Source organism: Eretmochelys imbricata, chromosome 15, assembly GCF_965152235.1.
Source record: "Eretmochelys imbricata isolate rEreImb1 chromosome 15, rEreImb1.hap1, whole genome shotgun sequence".
NCBI lineage: Eukaryota > Metazoa > Chordata > Testudines > Cheloniidae > Eretmochelys > Eretmochelys imbricata.
Genome location: NC_135586.1, coordinates 21,314,934 through 21,326,072, shown reverse-complemented (window position 1 = coordinate 21,326,072; position 11,139 = coordinate 21,314,934). Strand labels below are relative to the sequence as shown.

At 39.5% G+C, this 11,139-nt stretch overlaps 1 protein-coding gene across 1 annotated transcript in view; it reads left to right on the top strand.

Moving 5' to 3' along the window:
- The first annotated feature begins 859 nt into the window (after positions 1-859).
- The window catches only part of ADGRD1 (adhesion G protein-coupled receptor D1), a 240,924-nt gene continuing 230,644 nt past the window's right edge, over positions 860-11,139 (top strand). The window contains exons 1-4 of the mRNA XM_077835220.1: positions 860-976; positions 1,066-1,102; positions 7,883-7,966; positions 10,216-10,311. Coding sequence (XP_077691346.1) covers positions 911-976; positions 1,066-1,102; positions 7,883-7,966; positions 10,216-10,311 — 283 coding nt within the window. The 5' untranslated portion in view covers positions 860-910. The remainder of the gene's footprint in view (positions 977-1,065; positions 1,103-7,882; positions 7,967-10,215; positions 10,312-11,139) is intronic.

The window sequence follows — 11,139 nt, the reverse complement described above, 5'->3', positions numbered from 1 at the left end:
ATGACTTTAGTTCCTGAGAGACACAAGCTCTGGATAAATGCTAAGTATTACAATAAACGGTTTGTTGATTGTCTCACAAAACTTGTGCCCCAACCTATTTTATGGCTTTTAAGAATTTGAAATATTAATATTTGTACTGGCTTTGTTCCTTCTTTCAGTGTGCAAACTTGCAAGAAACAATTTGGGCAGTGGTTTCTTTAATCTGTTTTCTGAACTACATTGACTTATTTCCACATGTTCCTAGCAGGCTGGTGTTAGGACCCAGAAAGGAGACAGCAGCAACATGATATAAATAGAGTACGAGAATGGGACAAAGTTTGAGAAGAAAGCATGACATCACTCAGACTTTCTCTCCACCCAAAGAGATCTTGGATGAAGGTGCAAACGTGAGTCAGACAAGCAAGAAGTTCGCAACTCATTTCAATCCAGTTCCTATCCAGGAAATAGTGGGAGTTTGCCTTATGTACAATAAAGAGGTATTTTTTTAATTGAAGAACCAAAACTGACTTCGGATCTTTCACAAAGTGAAAACAGTTGAAAGTAAAAGACAACGATAGAAAGCAAAAGTTGAAAAATAAGATCTCTCTTTTTTGGCACCAACTGCAGCAGAATTGTATGCATTTTTTCTGTGGAACTGTACATTTTTGCAACTAATAGATTTCATCTTATAATTTTGCTCCAATCATAGTAATACATTTATGAATAACAAAAGGAATCCAAGTTTGAAGGAGGCAAATATTTCTGAAGGATCTGGAAGCATATTTTGCTGTCACTGAAGGAATGGACATCTTGAACCTGTGTGGAAAATGCCTCTTTTAAAAGAAAACAAAGTGGCAAAGGAAAATTTGTGTTTGTGATTGAAATCTCAAAGGAATTTGGTCTCAGTTGCACTTCTAACCTCGAAAAGACCATGAACAATTTGTTGTCTCTGCTCTGTCATTATTCCTTGCTGATTCTATTTCAGTCTAAATATCAGGTAATATTCTGAACATGATTAACATTAAGATTTATTTGGATTTCCTTTTAGTGATATGTTCACTTCACAATGTCTTGTTTTATGTGCAGGTGTATGGAAACAATTCACGACTATCCAAACACCCAGGTAAGAAATTTTTTGTTTTATCATTATTATTACTGTACGACCATCTTGTGCTTAATTGTTACAGTATGTTTACTAAAACTTTTGCTTTCTGATATGCACATCTCATTTTCTTACATGCATGAATAAGTACCGTGCTAAAATATAATGTAGGGCAATCAGTCTAGAATACTAGACTACCGTAATCTATTACAATTGCAGTTCTCACTACGCTGACATTCTGCATAAACAAGTACAAAAGGAAATGCTGCTTGCATTTACACACACTAGTTTACAAACCATTGTGTTTTGAGACTCTGTTTACAACTTTTTGTTTTAACCTTGAGCTGCTCTTGGAATCGGCGCTGTGGTAGCATGCAGCACTTCAAATTCACTGACTTCTACCACTAGAGATGCCAGTTTGTAAACTTTATGGTGCATTTGCATAGCTTCAGTCTTTCTTTTCTTTTTTTTTATTTACAATTAAGTGTAATTTGCTCAGGACTGAACGTAAGCATGTTTTTCTTCTGAGCTCCAGTCATCTGTTTTCAATGCAAAAATCACTCTGACTAATTTTATGTGTCTGTAACTGGAAAGATCTTCCATTCACACACACACACAGTTTAACCTCATGGTGGTGTACAAGTACAACCTTACTCTTTAACCAATCCACAGACTGCCTTGTGCTTTTAATTCCTACCCGTACGTACGTACGTACTTACAAAATTAAAATCATGCTTCTAGCAAGAAAAGCTCTATGGTGATATTGCAATATGTCTGTCCCACCCCCGCCTTGTTATCTCAGTCCTAATTACAGTATGCCTAAACTATTGCCCTTGCTCATGTGAGTTTCTTTTGTTTCTCCTTCGTCTAGCAAATGTTAATTCATGGCCTTAATTCCTATAGATAAGGCTGGTCAACCTTTAGCTGGTGAAGCAATATAAGAAACCTAGGTTTTAGCTCAACTTTATATATTGGGCAACCCGGTTATAGAACAGTTACAATTTTGTAGTTTGGAAACCTAGTATGGGGACGTAGCATCACCCGGATCCCTAAATCATACTATGGATTTGAACTATGTTGTAATTTGGTCTTCTGGCTTGGTTCTATGGATAGCATAGACAGATCCTTAATGGTGGTTACAAAACAAAAGGGATATCCAGGGAGCAGGTATAGTAGTGGTTTTCAAACTGTTAGAGCCCCCTCAGGATGGATTGGTCATCAGCTGGAGTGGCAGTGTGGCTTAATGCATAAGATGCTGGACTGGGAATCGGAAAGATCTGCATTCTAGTCCTGGCTCTGCCACTGGTCTGTTGTCTGATGCTAGGTAGGTCAGTTCCCCCTCTGTGTTTGTTTTCCCTCCCTAGGTTTGTCTGTTAGGACTGTAGGCTTTTGAGGTAGGGAATCTCCCGATGCGTTTGTAGAATGTCTTGCATAATGGGGCTCTGATCTCAGTTGGGTCCTCCAGGTGCTAGTGTAATACAGCTAACGATAATGAAGTGCCGTGTTGTGTCGCGGTTAGTTATTCCTATCTGTTCATTTTCTCTCTGGCTTTTTTGATTTTCTTTGGTAGCTCTGAATCCCTTTTCTCATTCCTCACTCATTTGAAAATTAAATTTTATTGGGAGTGGTAGATATCTGCGCAAAGGAGCATCGCAAACCAGTATGCACGCTCTATGCTTTGCCCGGTTTGCTGTCAAAAAGAGTTGGAGCTGCTAGACTTCATGGGAAGCAGATAGAAAAATTGGGTCAGTCTCCTGGTGCCCTGGAAAGCTGCTGCCCTCATTCCCTCTGGAGGGTGCCAGTGTATGCTCTTGGAAGACAGAACTAGGGCACATGCCAAAGCTTCAGGGACCCAAAGGAAAATAAGCCCCCTCCTAATCCTATACCTCATTTCCTTGGGATCCTTTTCACACCTAAACTCCCAGGAGGAGCAGGGGCTTTGGATGGTTGTTCAGGAAATTAGTTCAGATTACAAGAGTGCGTGTGTCTCTTGTGGTTTATCTTTCTGTCTCCCAGCTAGGTCATAGGTTTTGCAAGTATGCAAAGTAATCTGTGTGGCACCATTTCGCCTCATCCACACCTGTATCACTGTGTACCAATGGCATGCTTTCTCAGGCTGTAGTTTCTTTGAGAGAGGTTCTCTGACCACTGCAAATGTTTCTAGGCAAGGAGGGCAGGTGGGGATTCCAGTTTCTTGTATAATCAGTGGTGTTAGATGGATGGTTAAACAGGATAATACTTGGGCTGGCAGGTTAGGTGTGAAGCCGGGCTGCAGCAAATGAAGCTGCCTTAGTTACACAGGCCTAAATTTACCACTTCTGATTGTTGCACAACCCTCCCCTGCCTCTGCTGTGGTGTTTAGTAATCACATCAGCACGATGCCCTAATCCAAAAGAACCCTACAGTCTTCAACCATTACAGCTCTGAAATTGTGTCAAGGGGACAGAGAAGAGAGCAAAATCTAAAGCAGGACATTCTTTGTGCTGGCTACGGTTTCACGGAAGGGGTGGACAAAACCCTTCAAGTCTACAATGAAAATGAAAAAAAATCCCTGTGTGTCCAAAACCAGGGTCCATATGATGACAGAACCCCTGTAACACTGTCAAGGTGAATGGAGCTTTGGGGATGAGCTGCAAGTGGCAGGGAAAATCTGCTTGTGGTTTGTTTTTAACTTACACACCCAAGTTTTATAAGGTCTTTGGAATGTTTGGCTAGCGTACGTACTATATGTTCATTTGAGCAAGTTCTGCACCCCTGTTACTATGCTCACTCTGTTTTCAACTTGCCTTTCTGTTTCCCACCCCCTGTCCTTCCTTAGGTCCCTGAGAGATTGCTAGGGAACCTAAAGAAATTCTGGACGAGTGAGAGTTATTGACACCATGAAATTTATATGAGAGGGCCACACTAAATCATTCTGATACCCTTTTTTGGGATCAGTAGTAGTACTTTACTACTTGGGTAATCCCACTGAAGCCACTCCTTACCTTTGTGAGCTTCTCCTTATGTGAGCAGTCCTACTGGCTTACATGGGACTACTCTTGTTAATAAGAGTTTGCAGGACCAAGTCTTCAACTGGGCCTCCAAAGTGCAGTCCAAACATAATAGCAAATATGCATCGCAATAATATATGTTAGTGTGTGTGTGTGTGTGTGTGTGTGTGTACACATGTGAAAGGTAGGGAGGTAGGTTTTCTTGTAGTTGGCTTGTTTTGTTTTTCCTCTCTTTTACTCCTCTCTGCTGCTTTTTTGGCGGGGAAGAAATGAGGCAAGATGCTAACATGGAAAGGTTTAGCAGAAGTACTAGGTTTTGTGCAGGGAGCTGAAGAACGATAGGGCTATCATTTGGCAAGCAAGACCAGTGAGGGGGTTCTAGGCATGGAAGAAGATATAGTGACATGCATGGGACAAAGAGCAGTTGGGTAGGGGTGTGAGTACATTTTAGGCATTTAGCCATTGAAGGTGACTGGAAGACAACAGTTTGTCTTGTAGCTGGTTTTGAAATTTGTTTTTGTTCTGCATTGGAAGGAAAGACTTTTGTGTGTTTTGCTCTATAGTCGGGTGGTTAGGGCACTGGCTTACGCTGTGGGACTTCTAGGTTCAAGTCCTGCCTTCCCTGAACCAGGCTAGTGTTTTTCATCCCAGATCACTCCGATACCAGCAGAGTAGGGACTCAAACCTCGATCGCTTGCGTCCCAGCTAACCAGCCAGCTATAGTCTCTCTCTCCCCCCCCACCCTTCGCCACAACAGTTTATTGGAAACTGATAAGTCCCTGCAAAATGTTTCATCTTCAATGAAAGAGCATATGTTGCTGAAATTAAATTTTGGCAAAAATGTTCCAACCAGCTCTACTATTCCTGGTGTATCTGTTTTGTGGTTTAATAGAAGACTTGGCTCTCTGGTACTTCCAAACTAGCACAAAATTCAATTGAAAACACAACTGAAAAAATAGTAAAAAAAATGTAACCTCTGTAAATGCTGGATTTGTAGATGTCTTCCCCCACCCCACCCCACAAAAAAAGCATAAACAGATTAATTTATGCCAATAGAATTATTTGCCACCATGATGGACAAAAGAACCAACGCTCATTTGCAATAGCAAGAGGGTTTTACTGTATGACTGTTTCATTCTCCTACAACTTTCATTGCTCTGGTTGATTACACATTCTTTTCCAGCACAGATTGCTAAATTAGTTATTCTAGGAATAAAAAAGTTTCTTACAAATAATAATATAACATAAAATACAATCTGTATTTGCCTTTATTATTAATGTTCGACCCTTAAAATAGAGCATTACCTTAACACGCCATTTAATTGCTCTGGCCAATCTGTTTCTGCTCCAGCTTGAGAATTCACATCTCCCTAAAGTGTTCTCTAGTTGACATCAATTAGATTCTCTAGATAAATCTGCCATTGGAAAATGGGAACCATCAGATGTTCTTCTTTTGTCAGCTTGTCCACCTGGAGCTCAGTGTAACCATCTGCAACTGAAGAAGACGTTTAGGGAAACAAAATGTTCCTATTAGCCATAAGATTTATTTTTCACTTTTTTGGGAAAAGAAGGTTCTGAAGAAATAGCAGCTGCTGCATGCAGAGCAGTTAACTATTTTCCAATGCCACTAAATATTCTGGGACCCAGTCAGGAAACTCCTTCCAGTGAAGAGTGTAGTTCTGACATCTTAACCTATGCACCCTCCCAAAATCCCCATGGCGTATCCCTTGCCTGTGTTTCTGCTGCTGGTTTCCACCTCCCTGGCTTGCCGCAAAACCTGGACAACATGGCCCCTGCAGAATCCATGCTTCCAGCAGTCAATTTACTGGGGTTGCTCAACACCCATCAGTAGAGGAAGGTCTTCACAGGCTAGAAGTGAAAACCAAACAGATCAGTATAGCCTCAAGGTGTGTTAACTTGTGCTGCCTTCCCCTGTGGGTTTTGGGGAGAGGGGAAGAGTCTTAAGGCACTCAGCTGCCTCTTCCATGCGCCCCTTGAATTCTGCAGAGCTGGAACACATGTGGAGAGGCTCCCATAGGTGTAAGAAAAGGAGAAAGGGTGCTGTAGAAAGGAAACTGCCATTCTGCACATTGCCCTGTATGACATTTGGGGCCCTCTCTGGATATTGTCCTTAAAATGATCTAAACATTGTGGCTTAAGCTTTATGGGTATGTGTGGGGGTGCATGAAATATAGAAATGTATTTGTTAAATTAAAATATTAGGACCAAATCCTCAGCTGGTATAAGTCAGAATGTGACTTCAGTACAGCCATGCTGATTTCCACCAGCTGAGGGTCAGGTCTTCTATCATTATGCAACACAGAATCAGAAATCTAGGACTGGACAGGTAATGAGGAAGTAGTCTAATCCAGGACCCTATGCTGAAGCAGGAGCAAGTAAACCTAGACCATCCGGGCTGGTGTCCATCTAACCTGTTCTTAAAAACTTCCAATGATGGGGATTCCATAACCTCCCTTGGAAACCTATTCCAGAGCATAACTATCCTTATATTTAGAAAGTTTTTCCCTAATATCTAACCTAAATCTCCCTTGCTATTGATTTAGCCCATTACTTTGCGTCCTACCATCAGTGAACATGGAGAACAACTAATCACTGTCCTCTTTATAACAGCACTTAATATATTTGAAGCCTTATCAGGTCCCCCATCAGTCTTCTTTTTCTCAAGACTAAACAAGCCCAGTTTTTTTTTTTAACTTTTGTTTCCTCATAGGTCAGGTTTTCTAAACTTTTTATCATTTTTTGTTGCTCTCATCTGGACTCTCTCTCCTGTTTGTCTACAAATTTTTCCGAAAGTGTGGTGCCCAGAACTGGAGATAGTACTCCAGCTAAGGCCTTATCCGTGCAAACCATCTTCTGAGTCTGATATACAACACCCTGTTAGGCTAATATCATTCTGAGTTGTATTTTTTTTTTGCAACTGCATCATATTGTTGGCTCGTGTTCAACTTGTGATTCACTGTACCCTCAGGTCCTTTTCAGTAACCGATTACTGACTAGTCAGTTATTCTCTATTTTGTAGTTAGGAAGGGGGGAAAAATCAAATGCCCAAGTCTAGTACTTTGCACTTGTCTTTATTGAATGTCATCTTTTTAATTTCAGACCAATCCTCCTATTTGTAAAGGTTGTTTTAAATTCTAACCCTGTCCTTCAAATGCTGGCAAATCCTCCCAGCTTGGTGTCATCCACAGATTTTATTAACATAATATCTTCTCCCTTATCCAAATCATTAAGCAAAATATTTAATAGTCATAGACCCAGCACAGATCTTTATGGGACCCCACTAGCTACATCCCCCCAATTTGACAGCGGACTGTTGATATGGTCTTTCAACCAGTTTTGCATCCACCTTATAGTAATTTCATCTAGACCACAGTTCCCTGATCTGCTTATGAGAATGTCATGCCAGACTATGTCAAAAGTCTTACTAAAATCAAGATAGACAATGTCCACAAGTTCCTCTCTAGCCACTAGGCCACAACCTGTTTCTACTGCAGCGAAGGTAGAGTAAGTACACAGCTTTTAAAAACAAGGGTTCCCTGCAATGTGCGATCAGAAATCTTGTTGCATAACACATGGCTTTAATCCCCATTGCTATTTATTTATTTTGCTCTATTTCAAATGCTCGCTCCTTGTATGCAGTGCATAGTTTACATAAAATGTTTTATTTTGCCTAACCATTTGATCCCCCTCTCTTTTTCTGGTTTCTACACTGAAGCATCTGTGGAGACTTGTTACACTTGACCTCGAATCCTGCGTTTCTGACCTTTTAAAATTTGTGTTTCCTTGAAAGGGTTTGAAGTTTTACAGACAGCGTCCCACTACTGGCCCCTGGAAGATATGGACGGAATCCATGAGTTTCGGGATACAAATGGAGGTAGAAGCAGGACTCGTGACAATGACAGTAACATAAGTATTTGTGAGAGTCAGTAAGTAGCAAGGGAGCTGGAGATATGAAAGCTAAATAGATTAGAGCTAAAGCCATGGCAGCTGAGATCTAATTATTCATCAAACGTTTTGACAGTCCAAATGATTTTGCATTTCAAAGCTGTAATTTTTTTTTTCAAAGTATTCTCAGACATTTTATGAGCATCCTACACATTCTTACGGTTATGAAGAGAAATTGTTGTGTGTTCCAAAGTGTCATTAAAATCCTATTATTGTCAGTTGCTTTGGTGTATACTTGCCCATGCACAAATACACAGAGTGGGCGGGATTTTCACTAGTCCCTAAGGAGTTCGGTGTCTAACCCTTATTGATTTACAATGGAAGTTGAATGCTTAACTCCTGTAGGCCCTGGGCTAGATTCACAAAGGGACTTAGGTGTTGCGAAAACTAACCTGAAATGCAGCTCTTAATAATTAATAATAATTAATAAGAGCAAGAAATACACAGTTGAGGCTAGGAAGTGCTCTTTTTCAAAAGGAGTGATAACTGCTGAAATTCAGAAGCCATTTCAAGCATATTCAAATAGTTCAATTTATAGGGCCTGATCCTAGAAACGTTCACTCATGGTGAAAAGCACTTGCTCACATGAACGCTTCTATTGCAATCAGTGGGATGACCTGTATGAATAAGGATTACTCGTGTCAGTGAAGGTTTCCAGGATTGGACCACAGTGTGTTTTCTGGAAGGGTGCCAAAAACATCAAAAAGTGTTTGTTCTTTTGTGTGATTTTTTTTTTTCTGATGTTGAATTCTTTCCTTAATGTTGTTGTAGATAATCCCTTTTCTTAGTTTGCAGTTGCTTATATTCTATCCTCCAATACATGCATATAATTCCCATTGGCTTCAATGGGAGTTGCATGCCTGCATCTGAAGGCTGATTCTGAGACACAAGAAAGGGTTTCTTTATTGCTGTATTCTACTGCAGGTTACCATTTTCCTGCTTTTTGATACCACTCTATGATTATGCAACTCTTTTATTCATTGCTAGAGTCTCTCATATTATTTTTTCCACTTGTAATTTCATGCAATTGTTTTCATCCCATGTTTCTTCTCATAAAACCTTGGAGCATCATAATCTTGTCCTTCATGTTAATCCATTTTATTTGTTGAAGTCATTGTGTGGCTGGAATCCAGTTTCATACCTCTCAACGGCTCACTGTTTTGGGAGTCAGTATCACCAAATTAGGTTATTTTTGTGCACTTTCCATACTGACTGGCTGTTATCTCGGGTCTATAGTGGTAATAGCCTAATGGCAGAACTGACTGAGGAAATTAAAGGGACATCACTGATTTGGAATCTAGTGAATTAAAAAAAATCTAAAGGGTTTAAAGGTATTTTCAGGTGCTGCATCTGAACCTTTGTCCCTCTGCTAACTTTTTTCCTGCAGTTTTACATTGATATTTTTCTATTTTAAAATACATTTTTTTTCTCTTCTTTTGCTATATGAAATACTCCACTGATTTTGGGACTGATTCAAAGTCAACAAATGTCTTTCAATTGACTTCAATGGGCTTTGAATCAAGTCTTAACTGTCCGTGCAGGACAAACAGTGAAAATGACTGCATGCAAAATGCTGTCAAAAGTACGAAATAAGCAAATCAAAACAATAGAAATATGTTTTTCTCTAATAACTTTTATAATTTAGGGCTCTTAAAATTATATAGGTAAAATATCTGCAGACCAAAATATGATTTTTTTTTGATGCTGTCGTTTTGAAATTACTGATAATGTCATCTGCATGTCAGTTTCCCTTAGGCTTGGTCTACATACAGATTTTGAACCAGAATAACTATGTTTGTTTCAGGAGATGATTTTTTTTTTTTTTTAAACTGATATATTTATACCAATACATCCCCTAGTGTGGATGCAGTTATAGTTTATTTCCCTTCCCCAAGGGAATAGCTACACTGGTGTAAAACATACAACTGTGTCTACGTTGCGGGCAGTTGTACCACTTTAACTATACTATCGTTAAAGTGGAACACCCTTTATGTGCAGACAAGCCCTTTGAGGGGGAAAAAAAGATGCAGGATGTTATAGAATGCTAGAATGTTATAGTTTAAAGGGCCACTGAGTAACATTTGATCTGTGCTGTGTTGAGAGATATGGACTGGACAATTCATATTGATTTTGTGTTTGTTCATTGTTTTGCTTATTTTCTTTTGTTGTTCCACCCAGCTTTAAGAATCCACAACTTCACTGTGCTTCCTTCCCATAATTCTACCTTTGTATATACCAATGACTCTGCCTACTCTAACTTCTCTGCAACCGTAGGTGAGGATTCAAGTATTTTTTTTTCTGCATTTGTCAAACTTGGACTAGTCTGATAATGTTGGGTTCGAAGTTAACACTGTTTGGTTCATTCTTAAATGATCCTCTGGAGTTTATGGGCCAAATTCTGTTCTCAGTTATGCTGGCATAAATCTGGAAAAACTGCTGTGATGTTATTTAGTAACTCTGGCTTTACACTGATGTAAGCAAGCAGAATTTGGCTTGGCTATGTACTGATCATGCAGTTCTTGCTCATCTGAGTGGTTACTTTGGCTTCAATGGAACTACTCACATAACTAAGGAGAGTAGGGTTTGTCCTCAAAAGCCCAATAAACCCCAAAACCTTTGAGATGAATTGTAAACATGGGCACTGAAAAAAAAATCAGTTGGCATGAAATTTCAATGTAATTTGAACTATCTGTTTAAAGGAGTTAAAAGAACTCTGTTTTTTATAAAGTTAAAAGAAAAAAGAGCTGTTTTTCTTCAATCTGTAGCCTTTAAAGTAACGTGTTAAAAAAAGAGAAACTTCAAACAATTCTGCAGGATGCAAGGAAAAATGGGAGCTACCCATCATGACATTTCTGATTAAAATAATAGAAAAAACGGGTGGAAGACATGCAGGTGTGTGTGGTGGGTGTTTTCATTTAAAACAACAACAACTGTTTTACGTCTACATCAGCCAATAGATCAAAGGGAGAATCAGCTGAGTGGAAAATGACTACCCCGGCAGGCACTTACGATAAAAACTTATTGGGAATCTTCGCTCACTTGCACCAGTATAAACCTGGATTCACTTCACTGAATTCAGTATGGTTTCTCTAAATTTATACT